Here is a 23,813-nt window from a genome sequence, read left to right as displayed (position 1 = left end):
ACACAAAATATACCCATAGTAGAGTTCAGTACCCAGCCTTTAAAAAAATAAAGAAAAGAAAAAAAAAAAAAAGGACCTCTCCAGACGTCATTGGGCATTCGCACCACAGGACATTATTACAAAGACGTGTGGAGACGTCTTGGGCACAAAAAGTGTTAAAATATAGATTCCCTATTGAATCTCCTGATTGCACCAACATTGTCCTTGTGCAGTAATTACTTTTACTTTACTTTACCGTTTCAGTAAGCTTATTATGTTCGCGTTTGTCACTGACAGAGTGCAGTTTCTTGGCGGAGAGATGAGCCTCCTCACTCGGACAGAGAGGCAGGCAGTGGAAGTTATTAGCAGCTTGCTGGAAACAAAAGCGTTTGAAACGGGAAACGATAGCAATAGCAACGGACAGTTTGAGGTACATAGACAATATGATATAAAATATTAAGGACATGTTATTTCTGCGTTAAAGATTCAATTGTGCATTTCCATTTGGCTTTTTACTAGCAACTTTTCTAAACAAAATATACAAAGAATATACAAAGAAACTTCCTAGTATACGGTAGCCATAGTACCTGATGATGATGTTTGAGGGGGGAAAAATAACCACGGCCCTCCGTCTTTAAAAAGTCCATATTCTTGGCTGTGACCTTGTCATGGACCCATGTAGCAGCCAAGGCTACATGGTCTAATTTGTACAGCAGCGTCATGGTAGGGTGGAAGCTGTTTGTAGCTGCCTGGGGGTGGTGAATGTCCTTGTTAATACGATGAGCTTCTTTGACTAGAATACAGGGGTTGACACTGAGGTCTCAGAGGCACTTGCCCGTCAAACCAAGCATACAGGTCATGTTCTACCTGCCTAAGTATACATGTCTGCTTGCCCGGAAAGTAAATTGTCTATTATAAAATGATAGGTAAAATTTGAATCGGGTACATGCGAACAAAAAGGCACTAGAGCATCTCAGACGATTTAGGCCCTTGATTTATTATAACGGGGTGCAAATAAAAAGCGACAATGTTTCGATGTGTAAGTTACATCTTCGTGTCAGGTCATGACCTGATGATAAATCAAGGGCCTAAATCGGCTGAGCTGCTCTTGAGCCTTCTTGTTTGCATGGTATCTGTCCTGCTTCTGAGATGCACCAGACTGGCCTGTTATAGGCTAGAGGCACGGTTGGAACTCCCTTCTACATTGAATCAGGTACAATTTGAATTACTGTTCAATTCAACACTTTTTTTTCTTTCGATTAAAAAAAAGCCATACCTATTTTTTTTTAATGCAAAATACCTACATACCGGAGTTTGACTATGCGTTATTTTATATTTGTAAGTATAGCAACAGTGAAAACGGCACGTTGTAGCTAAACAGTGCTCTTATTTTACATTCCACAGACCAGAAGACAGATTGTTGTGTTTATAGATGTGTCAGTAATGTGTCTCCGCTCAAATGAGCACTTGCCCGTTCGGGCAACATGACAGCAAATTCTACCTGCCCGAAAGTTTAATTTACTTTACTGTCAACCTGAATAACGCCTGAATAATACACTGCTTCTCGTACTCCTCATAGAGGGAGGGTATCTTATACCTATAACTGCAAATGGTTAGGATTTGAATAAAATGTAACTTGTTTAGCTTGATTCATAGGCCTCTATAGATTCTACAGCACCACAATAGCTATCTCTATGTCCAACGCTCCTTCAGTGATGGTGGTCTCCCCAGTGATCATTCAGTGTTTGTGTCAAAACTAGCAGATTCTAGACACTATAACGTTGTTAGTCATGTTAATGATCCTCTCAAGCTTATTCTTGTGGTTCGTTTCCAAATGAGGATGGGCAATATATGGATATTATGTTAATATTGTGATATGAGACATACTGTAGATATTGTCTACTCTAGGATTTGGATATAATAATATGGCATATCCCTGTAACACCCAGCGTTGTAATAACATATTTTAATTAATTAATTAATATATTTCTTTATGTTCTTTTTTCACCTAAACGTCACCATTGATGTTCATTGCAATGCCAAAATAAATAATATATTTTTTACATCATTTCCTCTGATAAGTCCTAGTAGTAAAAAGTAGTACTAAGGTTGAAATCTCTTTTTTGCAAGTAGAAATTAATCAGGGTTTTTACAATATACAGTATATTTCGATGCAGATGGAAACTAGGGGCCCTATCTTGCCCTTATCCCTAAATTAATTAGCCACATGTTACTATTAAAAAACAAACATTTTTTTAAATAGTTAAGCTAGCCGATCTACGTACATCGTCACGTTGTGAGGTTGTAGACTGGCTATTTGAACCTTTAAAAAAAAAAAAAATTGTCAAGATAGTAAAACATGGCATAGAAGCTTAGGGATAAGCCGGCGTGCAAGCTAGGGCCCTATAGATCTCAACGCCTCACATATCACCACATATTGTCTTGAGAAAAGATCAGACAGTGATCTATTACACTCGCCTAGCCACAAATAGTTTCCAAGTCCCCAGATTTAAGAACTGTGCACTGAAGCGATTACGTGTGCCAACATCAGCGGGCGACCGGGCGTGTGTGTCCATTTTGTTCATCCGTGGATGCATCCATCCATCCATCCATCCATCTTCAACCGCTTATCCATAGTCGCGTTGCAGTGGCAACCGCTCCACCAGAGAGCTCCAGACTTCCCTCTCCAGAGCAACATCAGTGACTTCCTCCCGGGGGATCCCGAGACGTTCCAAGGCCAGTGATTCGATGTGTTTCCTCCAACTGCGCCTTGGTCTGCCCCGGGAGTCTCCTCCCAGTGGGACGTGTGTGCAATAATGTCTTTTTATTCAAAGGACGGACTTGGTGGAAGGGATATTTGTGTGCTGTATGCAAATTGTTTGTCTTGTCCTACAAATGAGGAAATAAGATGAAATGAGGATGCACTTTGGCAGGCCTGACTGAATTGAATTATGATTAGGTTAACGTTTACTATGTTAGCGTGAGCGATAAGACTATACAGTACTATGTAGGATTTAAAACGTAAATATGTTTTGTCACACTGTTTAGCAGGTGGCAAAACTCTATGCAAAGCACCTTGATAAATAGTCTTTATCTTCATCAGAATTCATTCATTCTATTGTAACCCAGGTCCAGAATATAGGTTAAAATGGGCTAAATCACCCTTTACAATAAATATATAAATACAATGGATTAAAATGGGCTAACTCATCCTTCAATATGAATAAATAAATAACTGTTAAAAAGTCCTCAAGTGACAATTAATTCATTCAGTCATATCCCTTCACTACACTGGAATGTACACAGAAAACCCTCTCAGATCAGTTCATCCTAATTAGATGAGAGACATTGCCCAAACTGTGTCAATTGAGCCTGTTGCCTGTGTGCAGGGACAGCAGGTGAAACGAGTCCTAATCAATGAGAAAGAGAGAGAGAGAGAGAGAGAGAGAGAGAGGGGGGGGAGAGCAGAGTGAGAACAGAGAGGAGAACTGCAGAGTGCAGACAGAGTGAAAAGCTAAACTTCTGTTTAAGAAAATATAGAATAATAATGTCAGTGGTGTAGAACAAAACACAGCATTAATGATTAGGTTGTTGTGAGGAGCAACTTTGAGTCATCTAAAGCAGCACTGATGTGCTGATTTCAAACCCTGGTGAGTGACTAACAGTGTTTGATGCATTAGCTGCTAGGTGGCTAACATGAGGGAAGCCCCAGCACTACTGGTGACTACGTAGTTGTTTGTTCAATGAAGAATTAAGTAATGCAACTGTAATTTACAGTTTTTTGGTTTGGATACGTTTGTTCTGATTCAGCCCGACTCTGGTCGGCCCAAGGATCACGAGCTACCCGTGATTGGAAGAACCCAGACCCTGCTGAATTCTCCTTGGGACAGACCCAGAGCCGTAGCCTTGTTTCCCCCCAGTGTGGTAGGAAATTATTGGGGCGGTGATACACACAGACATACACACATAGTCTGGGTCACTTTCCCAAATATATGAACTCCGAAGGCAAATCGTGTTAATTTATGGCATACATGTTTTCTAGGGGTATTAAGGTCTGCTGAATCCAAATCTGCTGTATGCCAAGCTCAAAAATGGATGCTAAGCCCTCAAAATGGACCATTTAAAGATGGCGGCCACCACTATGCTGAAACATAATAAAACACATTATGTTTGACTAAACATGGTAGAAAATAGACTGAAATGTCCTCTTTAATGTTTTCATATATGGGGAATACAATTAAATATTCTGATTTAAGCTCAATTGTGAAGAAACCAGTTTTATATAATTTATAGTGACAATTGTCCTCTTTAGTCCAGGCCCTTAGGGATACAGTATGTCGTGCTAATCAGTCTAAAAGCACCATATTTGGCCCAGATGTAGTCCAGGGCATGTTCTAATGATTTAGTCCAGGGCATGTTCTAATGATTTAGCTAGGGGGCCTGAGCCGATGACCTTCACAGTTGCCATATTGGCCAAATCCAATATGGCTTCCACCTGAAAATGGTTTTGGCTATAACTTCTGAACCAGATGAGCTACAAATGCAAACTTGGTGTCCATTTCAGGATGTTTGACGATAAGAAACATTTTGGAATAGCCTACTTATCTTTATGATTGGGTGTGTCTGGACACCTAATTTGCATATGTCCAAGATGGAGGCAATATGAAAATACCTTGTTGTACCTTAACATTTCACACTATATTGGCAAACTTGTGTCTATTTGTATGTTTTTTCTTTAGCATTAGAAACATTGGAATGTTCTTATACTGTATGTTGTCGTCTGGACCCTCATTATTGGTGCAGGCACCCTCACATGAGGGTGGCCTGGTTGCTCAGTAGAGCACTCACCTTTCAACCACAATAGACTGTGCATGCATAAAGTGAGTGGCAAAGTGAGTTTAACGTTGTTTAATGCAATCAGATTTCTGTTTGGAGGTATGAGCTGTCAAGGCCAGAAAGTGTTTATTTTCCCCACTCAGTAGGCGTTCCCGCATAACTTCCGGGTATGATGATGATGTCCTGTGCATACCCTCTATGACTATGCCATGGCTTTGATCCTGGGCACCTCCGACTCTGATAAGAAGGCACTTTGACCTACTTACTTGTACTACTTACTGTTATGGAGTCCCATATACTGAAATCATGAATATGACAACCATGCAGACACAATAGCAGGGGGATGGGATTAGCCACTGCAACCATATGGATGTGCTAAAGAAAGATGTTGATGTGGAAAACACAACTGGCTAGAATCGCTAGATGTATGGGGAATTGAGATAGCTGAAGACGCAGATGAAGGAGTCGCTGGACATCAGAGTTGATCGGCTCCAAGGTGAGGGCAACTATACTGTAGGTTGCCTGTCAGATCAGATCCAGTGTTGCCTCCAAAACTGCCTATTCACAGCCTGTTAGCACATGGAAGAGAGGCAAAGCCAGTGACTTTTGGACACCAGGAGCATTGCAGATATCATTAACGGGAACGTCCCAGTAATTATTTCCGCAGCCAAAGCCAATCCAGCTGTGTGATGCCTAATGTCTCAAATAAGTGGATTGCAAGAACTACAATTGATAGACAAATGGCTTTATGGCCATTGGCCCCAGCATGGGCCAGGTACAGAACAATTTTTGTGTCCTTTTCAGGATGGTTTCAAAGCTGTAGTGCAGATAAATTGAATCCAGGTTAGTTTGAGAATTGAGAGCACATTTTTCTTGTTACAAAGCAGCAGTTAACCCTACATGTCATCATCCATGAGCTCATCACTGATAATCCCAAAAAGTCACTTCTACAGTTACTTAGAAGAAGAAAGTACCAGACATAATTAGGTGTACATGTTGTCATCAATCGTGTGCGTGCATGTGTGCGTGTGGCGAAGTATCAATGATTGCTGGTCTGATCTAAACATATTGTTTAAATTCTAAACAATGTTAATATGTTAGCTGTATCAAAACTACTTACTTACTTATGTTATTGTTTCAATATCTGAAAATTGCATAGGTTTTTTGTTTTGAGCTTAACTCAATCTGGGCGAAAATGTACAATAGATTTCGGTGAATAGTGACCGTATTGGTAATAATAAGCAAATTAAAGTGCTCTAGTCTAGATAGATTGAATCATCATAATACACCAAGTTTACCAAGAGTGTTATAGGAAGATTTAGGTATAACAAATCTTCCTATAACTGCCATCTCGGAAATATACGAATTAGGCGTCCACCCAATCATAAAGAAAAGTATTTCAACATGTATCTAATTGTCTAAAAATGTGAAACACAAGTTTGCATATGTTGATCATCTGGTTTAAACATTACAGCCCACACCGTTTATATGTGGTGTCCATATTGGATTTGACTACATCCAGGCCTGGATTGGCCACAGGACATACCAGGCATGTGCCCGGTGGGCTGACCCTCTGGTGGGCCGGTCTGGGCCAAATGTTAAATTAGTTGTCTGTTGGTTGTGTATCATTTATGTTGTATACTGTTAAATGTGGAGGTGTTAAGGGCTTGTATTTCAAGTATTTGTATGGGCCTCGACCCCTGAAAAGTCAGTAGAGTATCTGCACGCTGGTTGTGGTGGGCCAGTCTGGGCCAAATTCCGCGAAAATGGCCGGCCCAAATTTTTGTCTTAGTTCAGGGGTCTGCAACCCAAGATGTTGAAAGAGCCATTTTCGACCAAAAATAAATTCAAAATCTATCTGGAGCCGCAAAGAAAATTACGCATTATAATGCAGCTTGCCAAGCTTTATTATCTCCCGGGTTGCAACGAAACTAGCATAATTTAGCATGCTTTCCCTGGAAATGTCTTTCAACGTTACTTTATTTGTTGTTTGATAGCTTCTCACTGCACTGATTAAACATACAGGCAGTCAATCTGCATTGGCTGTGAAGGCAAAAGCCTCTGTCCACGAACTGTTAAATCCTCTGTTTTTCGTCGGCTATCTTTATTTCTCTCCCTGTAGAAGCCATAGCGTAGCAGGCAGCAGCCTCACACACCCACCGGTTTGTTTATAATAGACACCTGGCTGGCACGGCACTGAGTGTGTCGCATGCTATGACGCAAATTTTAGTTTAGTTAAGTTTTCCAATTTTGTAAAAATGTGTAGAATAAATATTAAGAATGCTTGTCACGTTTGGCCTCCTACAGAAACCATAAATTAAAAATAATTTATTGCTACTTTTAATGCTACAGGGAGCCACTAGGGGTGTGCTCTAGAGCCGCATGCGCCTGTTGCAGACCCCTGTCTTAGTCCAACCATGGCTACATATGGGGAAACTTTGGTGATTAGACTGGTGAGGAGACTTATCTACTTAAGGGCCTGGACCATTCATAGAGAAGCAGCAAGCCGTTTGTGGCTGATATTGTAGTTAGGCCATCAGTTTATACCACAGGCATGCAATATTATTTTTAAGCAGTTTCTTCACAAGTATTATGGAGTTGGTTACCTTGTACACGTTATGTACATATACTTATTGGGAACATCAATTATTGCATAAAGTTGGTTGGAAAAATATTCGCCAATAAATGTCAAGTTTCACAATATGTATGCATTTTAATTTCCTCACACTTGATTTCAAATCAGAATATTGAATTGTATTCCCCATATATGAAAACATAAAAAAATTACACTTCAGTCTATATTTCTACCTTGTTTAGTCAAAAATATAGGCGTTTTATTATGTTTCAGCATAATGGTGGCCGCCATCTTTAAATGGTCCATTTTGAGGGCTTAGCATCCATTTTTGAGTTTGGCATACAGCAGATTTGGATTCAGCAGACCTTAATACCCCTAGAAAACATGTATGCCATAAATTAACACGATTTGCCTTCAGCACTTTAAATAAGCACATTCTCTGAAATCCTGCCTTGACTAACATTAGAACTGGACATTGTCACACGCATATACTCCACACACCCTCTGCCCTAGCCCCTTTCGGGACCCTACATAAAGCTTTTCTGAAATTTTGATGAGTTTTATGTTGGGTCCCTGGTCATGACTATATTTTCGTATGGGAATTCCGGAACGCGGAAGTAAACATGCTCTCTAAGGCCTCTTTTAGACGGCGACCATCTCCATATAACACGTCAAAGTCCCGTTGCGTTCTCATTTTTTCTTACCCTTTACACGAGAACGCACACGTTATGATATGATGTGCTATTTTGCTATACTGTCGCTAGGTGGCGATAACGGGCTGCCAAATAGACAGGTCACCCACGTACAAGAAGAAGAAACCTTCACGCAAGCCTGCGCAACACGGCTCTGGGCGGCGGGCGCGCCACGGGATGGTATATATTGTATAATACATTAGGCTACATAAACGCTGCTGCCGCGGCTGCCGTCTATCACAAGGCTTTTTATTTACATCATGGTTTTACATTCAACATCGCTGATGAGCAGCACTTTGTAGGCGAGGAGGGAGGCTTGTTCAGGAACTCCATTATATCATAATGATATGGCTCTGCATCAATGTAATAAACATATGCGCTGTGAGCCAACGTGAGCCATGATGTCGTAAGTTTTGCGGATTCACCGTTTTGCCTGTTTATATGGAGACCATAGGATACGGCGTTCTCAAAGATTTCCACTCTGGGAGGCAGTTTCACTTCGATGCGTTTTCACCTCCTGAGAACACCGTTCTCGTCTAAATGACAGCGCTAAACGGTACTTTATTTTGCCGTTTTTTATGAACACCATCCTCGTGTAAATAGCACCTAAGATCCTATCTGCGGCGTGTGACGGCCTTTTTTTGCTTGAGTTATTCTGAATTCGGGAACTTTAAGTACCTATACATCCCGCTGCGAATATCTCCTGTGGCGCGGAAGCCGTTAAGTATTTTTAATCTTTGTTTGACCGATTTGGTCGCTTTATTTCTTCTTGTTTGTTTACCGTTTATTGTACCGCCTCCCGGTGTGCGGTTGGCTTGTGTGGCTACGTCCCTGCCTCTGATCTGCTCTGTCATAGCTATAGCGCCACTAGCTAGCCAGATAGGCGGTACAATGAGGTGTCAATAAACAAGGAAGGAAGAGAAGAATCAAAGCGACCAAATCGGTCAAACAAAGATTAAAAATACTTAACGGCTTCCGCGCCACAGGAGATATTCGCAGCGGCATGTATGGGTACTTATACTTCACATATTCAGAAACGCTCACACGAAAAAATGTCGTCAAAGAGCGCAGACAGGCGCTAAACATGTTGTTTATGTTTTATGAATGGCCGCGTACCAGGTGGCATGGTAGTGATGCAACAGGACCCAATGCACTGGGTCGAACAAATGTCAGAAACTTCAGTAGCATTGGGTTCTGCTTGGAGGGCTACCTCTGCCCTGCAAGGAGCAGTGCAGGCTAACAGTAGACACACACACACACACACACACACACACACACACACACAATCACATTAAAGGTGTAGACACTTTGTGTCTTTTGGACTATTTCATAGCCACTAAGTGGTGTGTAGGGGTTTATTGTCAATTGATGTGTTTTGCTTTATTGTTTTGGTTATTGTGAATGTGAAGTGATTATTTTTGGATTCAAATTCAAAGAGCAATTGATTGTGAAAATTGGATTGATACTACTGAACTGGTTTAAATACTGCAATTGAATTGCACAAGGTATTGTCAGTCAGAGTAGTTGGGTGCACCCACAGATTCAAAACCCCTAAGATTCAGATATTGCTACCAAGGTACCCATTTCATTTATTGTCTATTGTCATATGTTTGTGCATTGTTTTATTTGTTTCTTATTTCAATTTATATAAAAGTATTTGAGCCGGCCAACTCAGTGACTTGCATCTGGTCTCATCATTTACCCCTCTGGCTCCAGTAGACGAACCTAACTAGTCCAACGTCTAACCCTTCATTGTAATTTGGTAGCTGTCTAGGGTGGCCACCTGCAAGACCTCAGAAAGGAGGACACTTTTGCGGGGCTCGCTCCCCCGACCCCCCCCCCTCCCAGATCCCCCCCCCCCTCCCAGATCCCCCCCCCCCCATATATTAATATTATTACTACTACTATTGCACCTGATTTTCACCACCATCATCTCCAGCATTATGTCCACAGAGAACATATATTTGCTAATTAAATTAACCTTTTTAAATTATAGGGTACCACAAAGGCCATTCATTTTAGAATCAATTTATTTTATTTCATGTTTAGATATGTTTTATGTTCAATCTCTTTCTTGTGGGTTTTTTTATACAGTTTTATGGTCATCGGTGTGGGACATAGAATGATGCCAGTAGCCTATATTTTCACACAGCCTCCCTTTCTTTATGATGTCGAGTTCCTTGCTCCATTGCTCATTAAATGTAGTTTTTCATTTCGGCATATTTGGTTTGTTTATCTCTGCATTAACTATACTAAAGTGATTGTGAGAGCACAACAAACAAACCGACCATCCCACTGGCAGTGTTGCCCAGTTTTGGAAGAGAACCAAGCAACCATGTCTATGAAAACAAGCCCAAAAGAAGCCTGACTAGGCTTAGTAGCCTATTATATAAAACAAGCCTAAAGTCGCTTATAATTAAGCGGACATGGCAACACTCTGAACGTCTCCACTAGCCTCTCTCTTTTTAAGACAGTGTGGCCGGCTCGCTGCGGAGGCGGAGCTGAGCAGCGCTGCGGAGATTTTAATACCCAGGCAGACGACGTAAATGACAGTAAATGACACAAGCACTGTATATCACAAAAAACCGGACAATTATGTGTCCGGCCAGAGGTTGAGGTGGGAGGAGGACAGGTGGGTCTAAAACCGGACTGTCCGGCGTGAAACCGGACGTCTGGCCACCCTATAGCTGTCCTACACTACCTATAAGTGTTACACCTAGTTTGAGGTAGGTTGTCGGTCTAATGACACTCGGACCGATAGTATGTCGGAAACTAAAGCCTGTACCCGCTTCACAGATCTGATTAAATTTTTCTAATCTCTCTCTCCCTCTCCCCCCTCTCTCTCTCCCCCTCCCCCCCCCCCCCCTTTCAGGAGGAGTTGAGGGAGCTGAGGGAACAGCCCATCGACCCCCAGGCAGAGCAGGAGATCATCGACAGCATCGAGGAGGTCTACTACTCCAGTGACTCCTATGATATGGTGCAGCACGAACTCCAGGTCTGTCTGTATACATGCACAAACGCATAGACAGAGCCCCAGACTCACTGGTGCCAGGATTTTGATGCCCATCCCAATTTCGGAGCTATAGTATACGTACATATCAGGGTCCGCCTAATTTTGATACTGACGCTTAATGCCATTGCCGACGATCTTTGTCAATTGCGCTTTTATAGTGCATTCGATCGAGCGACCCATAATGCTACTCACGTTAGCCGGTTAGCTAGCTGTGTTGTTAGCACAACACTGGATCGTCCATCTTATAACGGGCCGTTCTGGAAAATTTGGAGCAGAGGTTCATCGTTGGCATCCAGGGAGTGTGCGTGCAAAATCTGGCACCGACTGGGTTCCGGTGTCGGAGATTAGCTGGTAACAGACGGACGGACGGACGGACAGACACACTCACACACACACGGACGGAGTGCAAGACATACTCTCTCCCCATGCCTTCGGCCTGGTGGAGGCAATTATGAAATATCTATATGAAATGTTATCTCTGTGGTTTGGCTTCCACAAGGAAACGATAAGCTTAAGCTTTATTACATTCGAGTCAGTGACTCCGATAATGGCAATACTGCATATCTAATAGGAACACACGTTGATAAGCTTTGATCATGTGACCTCACTGGCATTAGCTAAAACTCTCTCTCACCTGTGAGCAGCCTTCCTTCTCGTGCACACCCTCTTAGTCGCACACTCCAATGACTCGTGGCGTGGTGATGGATTGCACGGGGTGTTCGGCAGGGTTGTGAAAAGTGTGAGGGGTGTGAAATCTCATTAGAGTTATCGCCACACCATCTGAAATGAGTCACTCAGTCATGAGGAAAGTAATTACCCATCATCCTTTGCCCTCCCCTCCCTGATTCCTTATATCTCTCTTCTTTTTTTTTTGTTACTCCCCCACTGAGATTTGTTGATCCGATAGTGTCAGTCTTGTTTACTAATTTGATTCATGAGGTGCATTGACATTATTACTGCGTTAATATGTGAGGTCTCTCGGGAAGGGAACTTGGCTTCCAAAGAGACTCCAATCCCAGATTCTCTTTCGTCATCTTTGCTTTGCCTGTTCTTCAATCAGAGGTGCATGGCGCCTCCAACCAGGTTTTTATTCATGTGATGTTCACAGGTTCTTGGAAGTGGTGTGCACACATATATTGAGGCGATATGAATTTGTACTTCTGTAGTTGTTCTGTGTCTTCCGTTTTGTGTCTTGTTTTCCAGACGCTTTGATTTCCATGGGAGAAAGTATTGCGAATGTACTTACGTGTGTGTGTGTGTGTGTGTGTGTGTGTGTGTGTGTGTGTGTGTGTGTGTTTTCAGAAACTGCCACCTGAGCTGAACCTACAGGATTTAGAAGAACACAGAGACAAGTTGAAAAGACAGCAGTCAGCGGTGAGTGCCATTCTCTCACTGTGTCCCTCAAATAAACATGCACGCACACACACACACACACACACACACACACACACACACACAGAGAGATCCAGACGCCAGCATCCCTCTTACCACGTGTACTGTTTCAGCACTATGCCCGAGAAAACGAGATCTATCTACCTTTATCCAGGACACCACGCCTGAGAGAACGAGATGTCATTAATTGGCGTTAATCCAGCGTTTAAAAAAAAAAAAAAGCATTTTTGCATAATCTTTTTTGCATAAGAGAAACAGTGCCCCGTGCATAGCATACACGGTGAGTACTTTCAACAAAGCAGGCCTAGGTTGATTAACTTGGTGAGTAAATAATACCAGTTGTGCAGGCTTGGCTCCTCGGTCGTGCCCCACGGAGGGTGAAAAATAAATAAATAATTGGTAGCCTATGTTTATAGATAGACCATCAAGCGTCTGATTAAACCTTATTAAGCGACATCATCCGCAAGCTCGCACCACCGTCCACTGTTTGGGAACCAGTGGTCTATATACGAACACATGCAATTGGTCCGTGGGGGGAAGGAAAGCCGTGCGAGGACGAGGAGGCTGATCTCTTATAAATGCGCTTCAATTACCACCAACTCTCAGAGGACACTGCTAACTACTGCGTGTGCCTATTAGCGCTGGTGAAATACCCTGTTTTTTTTTTTAACAAGGCTTGCATAGAAAAGGGCCAAATTGGTGCCAAATGTATGCATGATACTATTACGAAGATGATATTCGTAATAGCGCGGCTGGGGTTGCATTTCACCATTTGCGGGTGCTTCGAGAATGAATGAGTCTTTGTCTCATTTCTGTGAGTAAAAATGGGGTTTAAATTATGTAAACGCAGTTTTGTGTGTCATGCACAGCTGAGTTTGTAACGGGGGCTATTTTTAGGAGATGCTGAGTAGAAAGATAAATGAATGGGAAAGGAAGAGCTCATTTTCATGCAGCTGTTGAATTAGCATATACCGATACACAATTCATAATGACTCGGATCATTATTAGTCAAAACCAAATCAAACTAGATAAAGTGCCCCTCAGGGCAGGTTGTGGCCTCCTCGTGTAAGTATTGTACTTACAGTAGTACAATTTTGAGGTATTTGTACTTTACTTAGTTGTTTTTCTGAATTTCCAGTATTTGTACTTCTACTCCACTACATCTCAGAGGGAAATATAGTACTTTTACTCATACACTAACCACTTCAGCTCTACATACATTTCGGCCATTTGAAAATAGCCAATCTACAAGCTCATAATGCGTCGCAATGTGACGCATTGTGAACTATTTTCAAAAGATTTACTTTTGGTACTTTAAGTAGTATAGTCATTAGTATTATTGCCATCACCTGGGTGGCTCAGTCGTGTAACTTTCCCGACGTTAAACCAAGCCCCCAGTAAGGCTATCCAACGTTGAAGACGCCACTACCTACTGGCGAAATGTGGAATTGCAGCACTTTAATGGAAGTGGATGAACGTTCATGACGTCACGTGTGTAAGCCCGGACCTCAAAATTGAGTTCCGGGGCTAGGCTAGGCTAAACTTCCGCTCACTCGAGCCATTGAGTTATAATTATACTTCCGGAAGTCTTCCGGGTGCTTCAAAACGCCACTGAGCAACTTAGCGGGGCTAACGCTCCAGTTCAGTCTCTATCCTTCTTTATACTCTATGCGTTAAACTGTGTAACTGTTCAACAACACAGCCATGCAAATGAACAATGACAGCTATGTGGTGACGAAAACTATTTTGATTGGTATTGGACAACAAATCACTGTTCTTATTCTCCACTGCAGTAAACCAACATGGCTGGTGGTATCCCCGCTTAGTTGAGTTTCTAGGAGAGAGCTCTGCACCTCTGGTGTATAGCTCGGGGAAATCAGAAACTGCCACTAGGAGTTTATCCTGCATTTCTCCCACATTTCCCTTTGTTAATTCTCGTTCAACTGGAAATGGCTCGGATTATCATTTCACCCTAGCATGGCACTCAAAATTCCAACTAGTTTGAACTTTTGTGCATTGCACCGACCTCTGTAAGCTATACCAATTTCACTGCTGTGTGTCAAACTTATCGACTCATCAATTGCTCTGCCTAGCCATTAACTCTAATGCCCTCAAACTAGAGGCCTGGTAGTAGCAAGACTCCATCATAGCCTGCAGCACTTGCACTAGCCTCGACGATCTCATACATTGTTCAGAATAGAGACGTAGAGTGCCCGCGGTTTTGGATGATTTTTTAACACAAAATATACCCATAGATTTATTCAGAATAGATACGTAGAGTACCCAGTGTTTTTTGGACGATTATAACAACAACAAAATTGTCTTTTTTCTGGGCACCCCAGGGGGTTATTATAGATTCAAGGTCTTTATTAATGTCCCAGAAGGGCAATTAGGTTTACAGCAAGAGTAGTGGTTTAAAACATACAAAGGAGTGCTTATATCTGTTGTTTTTTACAACGGGGGCACCCAAAAGTTACCATGTTTACCCAGGGTAACTGGACTAAGCTCAAGAACTTTGTTTACAGCCAGGCCCTGCTCATAGAACATTTCATGGTAGGGGTTCAATGCCTTGCTCAAGGGCACTTCAACGGTGGTAATTTTAACGTGCCGGTCCGGGGATACGAACTAGCGACCTTCCAATATCAAGACCGCTCCGCAAACCGTTTGGCCCGATGGCAACAGCCTGTACTCTGACTCGAGTGGGTGGGCATTATCTTGCCGAATGGCCCTGGCCTTCATGAGCAGCTATCTAGTTAATTGTAGAAAGGATCGTGGCTCTCCAACTGGATGCCAGTAATTTTGGAGGCAGTTTTCACAATACTTCGAAAATATTTTTTTATCTTTAATGGCGAGGTTACCATACCAACAGATGATAGAGAAGGAGATAACAGAGTCTGGAGACGTCCTGAGCATACAACGTGTTAAGATCATTATCCGTTGCCCCCTCATCTTCTGTTATTTCTGTACAAAAGCATTATTCGACAAACCTGACTGCCAGATGCGGGCAGTGTTGAGTTCACAATGCCCATCTGGCGGAGTCAGATTATTATTCAACCTGTACTGCATGTTTCTACACCATACATGGGCAACTGTCTGTCTATTTTTGCTCCGACAGTAATATGCAATGTGTCCCTCTGGACTCTGGACCTCTGGAGTGTCGAAATATAGTGGCCCTCTCCATCATCAAAGTTGCCCACCCCTGTAAATACCTACACCATACTGTCCATGCCTAACGGAAACAAACTTTTCAGTATTACGCGGACGTGCAGAGAGTGTTAGAGGGGCAAGGGCTGAAATCCCGTAAGAGGGCACTTTTGGACAAAAATAGAGAAAATAGCAGATCTACAAGCTCGCAACACGTCGCGCTGCGACACGTTGTGAGCTTGTAGATCAGCTATTTCCGGGGTAAAACGTGGATTAAATAATGGAAACATAACTCGGGCGACTCGCGAACCGCAGGGGTAGTGTTCTACAGTTAATTAACTCGAGTAACTCGGATTCTGTAGTCAAAGCGTTAAACAAACTGCCCCACCGAGGATGGTTCTGTTCACAGTGGGGACCTCATGTCTTGGTGATATGTTTGTCTGTGCTAGATGTGTTTTTTTTGTTGTGGGTGTTTTGAATAAACCAGTGAATGAATACGAATATAATAACATTCTCTATAGTAACATGTCCAAAACGGGGTTGCCAGGATGAAGATCTGTCTATGGGCTTCATGACTGTTGGATTCTAATGCCCTTCCTACCGGAAGATGCCACGATTACACCCATTTTTCTTCTGCCATCCCTCATGGCATGGGACATGGGCTGTGTGCGAATTAGTATTCATTCCTGATTGAGTTCGGTTTGTCCGTGGGTGTGACTGGGTGTATTATAAGGCCCTAGCATCCATACTTTTTTTTTTTTTTTAAGATATTTTTTTGCGGCTTACGCCTTTTATTGATTTTTGAAGGGACAGACAGTAGGCTGACAGGAAACGGGAGAGAGATGGGGGGATGACATGCAGTAAAGGCCGTGTCGGGTCCGGGAGTCGAACCCGCGGCACACTGCGACTGGATTACCAGTCCGGTGCCCAGACCGTTACGCTACGGCCTGGGCCCTAGCATCCATACTTAACAATTTTACTGCAGAGAATTGAAATCGTGAAATAACGTTAGTATTTCACGAACCTTTGAAGAATCACCCGGTCACACACACGTACGTCCGTTTCACGAAAATCGGCCTTAAAATACTGCCATCGCTTGTCGTCGTGTCGAAGTTTTCCAAAATGCCGATCTACAACAAAGACTGGAGGAGAGGGCAACCTGTAGCATGCCGCCATTACAATAGAAATGCATTGAGCAATTTCCCATCAGCATCAGTGATGCTTTTCCGGTCACGTGGTCCAAACATGTGACGGATGAAAGTTATCAAAATTGGCAAATTAAACAATGAAAACAAAAGGCGTGAATGTTGAGTTCAGCAGGGAAAAGAGGTCTTTATCAAAAAAGTCGGGGCAAGTCGTGAACGTGCTTTTTCTTTGCCGGCTGTCTGGGTATTTAATCCCACATCAGAATTCTAGTCAGGGTGAAATTATAATTCAGATATTATGTGCATGTGTGATGTGTGTGCGAGTAAGAGGGAAAGAGGCAAGTGATTATTTTGGAGGCCATCTTTCCCTTATTGATAAAAGTTGTTTGAAATGCGATACAAATTTGATTTTAAAAAACTGTCAGCCTGGACTCTCGGGACAGTGGACACTGAAGCCTAATTTATACTTGGCCCTAAAACTCTGTTACGGTACCGGCAAACTCGATACATGTCGCCATCAATGTTCCCCCTAACGTGCGCGCGCGCGCACATGGCCAAATGCTCTCGCGCACAACTGAAATCTGTCGCGCACAGACACCGACGCTAGTGTAAAAAGAAGTTTTCTTTAAAAGAAAAAGGTGTTCCCCCCGAGTATCATCTACATTACAGTAATAATACCTATCCCGAGTCGACATTTGCCCACACTTTATTTCTATTTACTTCACAGTTTATTTAGATTTAATACACAGTTACACACACAGGCGAGGCGACAGACAGGTCTCCTCCCCTCCTTTTTTGACTCTTTGCTCTCCTCTCCTCCTGTGTATACTGCGCCCAGTGCGCCGTCTGCGCGGCGTGTGAGGACCTTAGGTGGAGACGTAAGGAGCAGGCAGCACTGCAGTGCAGTCAGTGTGTGAAACCCCAAGAACCAGATAAGATCGCGTTGCGCCTTGGACCCGTGCGTTGATGGGACATTTAGATTTAAAAGGCGAACGGATGGAAGTGCGGCTGTGCGCAACAAGGAGAGGGGGAATAAATAATAATAGCTGGTTTAGCTAACGTTGTTGTTATCACTACAGCACAACAAGCCTCCGCAGTCCAGTGTACTTGTGAATGAAACAACATGTGGAAGTTAACATTAATCTCTAGCGGTCTAGTCCCATATGGAACCTCTCTCTGTAATTATCCAATCTGTTAATACAGCTTTCTTCAATCAATCAATCAATCCCTCTGCTATGTAGAGCTACATATAATAATAGCTCATATCTGGCGTAGTAGGGGCTGCTGACTTTCGACAATCTGAGAAACTATAGGAGTTGACACACCAACAAACTCGGTCTTAGTGTGTGTGTGTGTGTGTGTGTGTGTGTCAATAAAGTTTTTACGGTTTATCATGCCCCCCATGTAATGCACAATTGAGTAGGCTATTCATATACCAGTCGTTCTCAACCTGTGGGACCCCAGATGACAGTGAAGTGACAATTTAAGGACTTTTAAGACTTTTATAATGCCTCAAAGGCTCTAAAAGAAAAAATACCATTACTGCATCAAAAGTAATCAGCAAACCATGCTATAAAAACTGGTCAAACTGGTGAAAATAGCCGATCTACAAGTTCACAACGAGCTTGTAGATTGGCTATTTTCACTATTTATCTGTGGAACCATTCTGTTGCTTGTCTGGGTGGGGGATCCCCAGTTCAAATATGATTACTTTGGGGGGGTCACAGCCTGAAAAGGTTGAGAACCACTGATAACTGAATATTTCTAAAATTGCTAGCCTACCACCTTGATATAAAATAAAAATGTAACTTGCGTAACCTTATGTAACTATTCATAGATTCACTCGTAAACCAAAATCCATTTTGAAAAACGAAAAAAAATCACACCTGTGTGAAGTGAGGGGCGCTCACTTCGCATTATCTAACGTTTGGATAGTTGGTGTCAAGGTGACGTATGTTTGCTCAGTAGTTGCTGATGTCTGCTCAGGAGGTTTGAGTGTTTGCTCAGACCGAATTTTCTTTAGAGGGAACATTGGTCGCCATATAACACTTGTGATCTTGTAGATTTGCTGCTTTGGGGTGAACACTTCTGAACCGATGTCTAAAATGTATCCACAAATCTAGGCTCAGTGTTAGTTTGTGAATCAGTTAGATCAGTGTTTTCAAACGTTTTGAGCTTTTAGAGCTTGTAGATATTTCAGCTACGACACTTAATATGCAATGTGGCCCACTGTGAAGTGAGTGTGGAACTAATAGTGGCCCTCTCCATCTTCAAAGTGGAGCCCCACCCCTGGTCCATATCGCCAATAATTGGTGAAGACTTTGACTGAATGTCTGTCTGGGGTGATTTGCTTTTGCAATACACCTCCAACACCTCCTCAACATACTCTATGCTCTCTCTCTCTCTCATTCTCTTTTTCTCTTTGTGTCTGCTTTTAATCTGAGTTTTTCATCTCTTCAATTATTTTCAGTGATTTTGTCCTTCATGGTCTTGCGCACACACGCACGCACGCACGCACGCACGCACGCACGCACGCACGCACGCACGCACGCACGCAAGCTTCATTGACCATCTGTCCAAAGTGTCCATGTCCCTCGTTATTTCCCATGCATACTCAATTCACATTTAAATTCCACCTCCACCCTCACCTCACCCCTGTGTGTGTCATGCTTTCAGATATACCCCCTCCATTGTGTGCTTTGAATATTCTCATCTTGGCATTATAAGGCGTGCCTGGCATTGTTACAGCCCTGTGTGTGTGTGTGTGCGTGTGCGTGCCATATAGGCTGTTGTAGGTTCAGGAAAGGTAATTGAAGTAGTGGTTGGCTGGTTCCATTCATTGGGAGCGATGTATGAGTGTGATGTTTGTGAATCATGTCCTGCACCTGCAGCCAAATTCATGCTTTGGAGAAGAAAGTTAATTGAAAGTTAAACTAGAAAGTGACACTTCGCCTGGAGGCATGCAATGACTTTGGTTGTGTGGATCATAGACTGTAAAAAATATGGACAAAGCGTTCCCCGGGTCTAACATGGATGTAAAATGAAGCCTGTTATTCCTGCACTGTAAGTCGGCATCTTTCTAGATCCGTTTGGGCCCAGCTGGCCATTGGCTGGCTCCGTTTGGGCCCAGCTGGCCATTGGCTGCCCAGACAACGAGGCGGGACTTCCCCCCCTTCTTCTCCGTTGGTTTTTATTTTGACTCGAGTGGGTGGGGACTCCCGATCATAGACTGTAACGGTAGCCACGCCCCTCAGAACATACGCGACTTTATGGTCATTTATTTTATAAATGGGACCATACTTTTCCAAAAAGAATATTATGACATTAGAAATGAGACTTCAAACTAGTGACTGGAAGCAGAAAGTATTCATGACCATGTTTATTAAGGTAATACAGTCTAGGTGAAGTTGGGCCCAAATACATGGACTTCTATGGAGCTATGGGGTTTTTTGGGTCCAGTGACAGTGCCACAACAGGCCATTATATGAACTTTCAGGAGTTTCAGGCTTCACAAAATATCTGTCTGACTGCCCCCCTGGTGTGGATGTGTATGAAAAGGCCAGTTGTGGGGCCATGGATATCATAATGGACTGTCACTGCAGGTATACTGAGACAAATCATTGAACAGTGAACACATGGAAAAAGTAGTGTGGTGTGTCCGGGTGGCGCAGCGGTAAATGTCCATGCCCACCACCAGAGGGACTAAGGGTTTGAGGCCTATCTTTTAAGACCACATGAATGCTGAGACTGATTGGATAGAGTTCGAAATGTGGTCAACTTCAAACACAGAGAGAATCCTGAAATACAGATCCTCTCCTCCAAACATTTCACTGTTCCTCAGTTCCAATTCTCCTCCCCGGATTCCAAACACAGTGGAGGATGAATATCCCGCAGGCAGTGCTTGCACACGGCAATACAGTTAGTGAACTGAATGTTTTTAAATAACTTGCCTCCAACTTGAGCCACTATACTATGATAAAATAAAATAATAAGGGATAGAGGATGCCGGACAGCGTTCCTTTAGTGCTGCTGCCAGCATGCCGAGGGAATCTCCCACACACACACACACACACACACACACACACACACAACTCAGAATGGAGCCAGCAGGGAGATTGCCAGTTGTCAATCATCGTTAATTGGCATTAATGAGAGTCAATTGGTGAAGATGTTGGCCGTTACAATGTTAGGCCCCTTTTTACACGAGAACGGTTTCCATAGAAAACTGAAAATTACAGAAATGTTTGCACGGGTCCGTTTAGCCTTTCTTATATTATATATCTATATATTTTACCCTTGTGCTTCTACTACGCACGCGCCTGGTCTATCTGGAAGTGCGTCAGCGCCACCTAGCCACCTGGCATGCACACTGCAGCGGTTTCAGTCACTGTTGCGTCTCCGTGTAAACGCTGAATAGAAATGTGAGAATGCCCATTATTATTTAGCGCGCAAGTACTGTGATCGGCTGGGTATGTATGTTGGTGTTGTCCACTGGCCAATAAGGGACCACCATTCTTGATGACGTAACTAAGGTACGTTTGGTGATCGGCTGTGTATGCAGTATATCGGGGTATGAATGGTGGTCCCTTATTGGCTGTTGATATCGACATAACTAAGGTATGCTTCAAGGTTGGCATGAGTTCATTAACGGGTCTAAAAGGATTTTGAACAGCAGTTGTAATAGACGTTAGTTAGTAGCAGTACCTGCACGCTCTGCTTGCGCACAAGTAGGCCATGTATGGCCTTGTACGGCAAGGCACGCGTTGGCACATTTCTAGTTACTTGCGCAAGCAGAGCGCGCAAGTAATCGGGTCGCCCGGTCTCCTTCGTCGTGACAGCTGTTCCGCCATTCGAGGCTTACGCAGAAAAACATCAAATCTGTGCCTGTATTGCTGGACCAATGATGACGAAATCACCGTATTTCTTACGTCATCATTTAGAGCTAGTCATACGTATACTATATACATAATCACTAAAAAATAAAATAGCAAATTGTGCCTGATCTGCTGGGACCAGAGTACGTGGTGTGTATGTGTATGACTAGCTCTAAATGATGACGTAAGAAATATGGTCATTTCGTCATCATTGGTCCAGCAAAACAGGCACAGATTTGATGTTTTTCTGCGTAAGCCTCAAATGGCGGAACAGCTGTCACGGTTTTTGGCGCAAAGTAACCACAGAATACCGCTAATCAACTTACAACTACACACTTTATACAGTATAGAGTATAGAGTATATATGTATACATATATAGTATATGCCTATATACTATATATATTTCTTACGTCATCATTTAGAGCTAGTCATACGTATACTATATACATAATCAGTAAAAAATAAAATGGCAAATTGTGCCTGATCTGCTGGGACCAGAGTACGTGGTGTGTATGTGTATGACTAGCTCTAAATGATGACGTAAGAAATATGGTCATTTCGTCATCATTGGTCCAGCAAAACAGGCACAGATTTGATGTTTTTCTGCGTAAGCCTCAAATGGCGGAACAGCTGTCACGGTTTTTGGCGCAAAGTAACCACAGAATACCGCTAATCAACTTACAACTACACACTTTATACAGTATAGAGTATAGAGTATATATGTATACATATATAGTATATGCCTATATACTATATATATACTATATATATTTCTTACGTCATCATTTAGAGCTAGTCATACGTATACTATATACATAATCAGTAAAAAATAAAATAGCAAATTGTGCCTGATCTGCTGGGACCAGAGTACGTGGTGTGTATGTGTATGACTAGCTCTAAATGATGACGTAAGAAATATGGTCATTTGTGGTCATTTGGTCCAGCAACACAGGCACAGATTTGATGTTTTTCTGCGTAAGCCTCAAATGGCGGAACACCTGTCACGGTTTTTGGCGCAAAGTAACCACAGTATACCGCTAATCAACTTACAACTACACACTTTATACAGTATAGAGTATAGAGTATATATGTATACGTATATAGTATATGCCTATATACTATATATATACTATATATATTTCTTACGTCATCATTTAGAGCTAGTCATACGTATACTATATAAATAATCAGTAAAAAATAAAATAGCAAATTGTGCCTGATCTGCTGGGACCAGAGTACGTGGTGTGTATGTGTATGACTAGCTCTAAATGATGACGTAAGAAATATGGTCATTTCGTCATCATTGGTCCAGCAACACAGGCACAGATTTGATGTTTTTCTGCGTAAGCCTCAAATGGCGGAACAGCTGTCACGGTTTTTGGCGCAAAGTAACCACAGAATACCGCTAATCAACTTACAACTACACACTTTATAGAGTATAGAGTATATATGTATACATATATAGTATATGCCTATATACTATATATATACTATATATATTTCTTACGTCATCATTTAGAGCTAGTCATACGTATACTATATACATAATCAGTAAAAAATAAAATAGCAAATTGTGCCTGATCTGCTGGGACCAGAGTACGTGGTGTGTATGTGTATGACTAGCTCTAAATGATGACGTTAGAAATATGGTCATTTCGTCATCATTGGTCCAGCAACACAGGCACAGATTTGATGTTTTTCTGCGTAAGCCTCAAATAGCGGAACAGCTGTCACGGTTTTTGGCGCAAAGTAACCACAGAATACAGCTAATCAACTTACAACTACACACTTTATACAGTATAGAGTATAGAGTATATATGTATACATATATAGTATATGCCTATATACTATATATACTATATATATTTCTTACGTCATCATTTAGAGCTAGTCATACGTATACTATATACATAATCAGTAAAAATAAAATAGCAAATTGTGCCTGATCTGCTGGGACCAGAGTACGTGGTGTGTATGTGTATGACTAGAAAAACTAAAAAGGGATCCAGAATATATCTACAACGATAAAACAGTATTTCTTATATAGATAGAAACTTGAATCATACTTAATAATACTAGATGTTTATATGTATAAAGTAGGTAGCAAATAGTTACATCTAAACATTAATCATTTCAAACGTTCCTTCACAGAGATACTGAGA

The 23,813-nt window shown here is 42.2% G+C and overlaps 1 protein-coding gene across 1 annotated transcript in view; it reads left to right on the top strand.

Moving 5' to 3' along the window:
• Window positions 1-23,813, top strand: part of vps50 (VPS50 subunit of EARP/GARPII complex) — a 218,347-nt gene that overhangs the window by 13,141 nt on the left and 181,393 nt on the right. Inside the window, exons 3-4 of the mRNA XM_083763390.1 lie at window positions 10,955-11,077; window positions 12,398-12,469. Of these exons, the coding sequence (XP_083619516.1) occupies window positions 10,955-11,077; window positions 12,398-12,469 (195 nt within the window). The remainder of the gene's footprint in view (window positions 1-10,954; window positions 11,078-12,397; window positions 12,470-23,813) is intronic.

Source organism: Protomyctophum parallelum (assembly GCF_964188405.1).
Source record: "Protomyctophum parallelum genome assembly, chromosome: 1".
NCBI classification, from domain to species: domain Eukaryota; kingdom Metazoa; phylum Chordata; class Actinopteri; order Myctophiformes; family Myctophidae; genus Protomyctophum; species Protomyctophum parallelum.
Note: the sequence above shows the minus strand (reverse complement) of the source record. Positions and strands in the feature narration are given on the sequence as shown.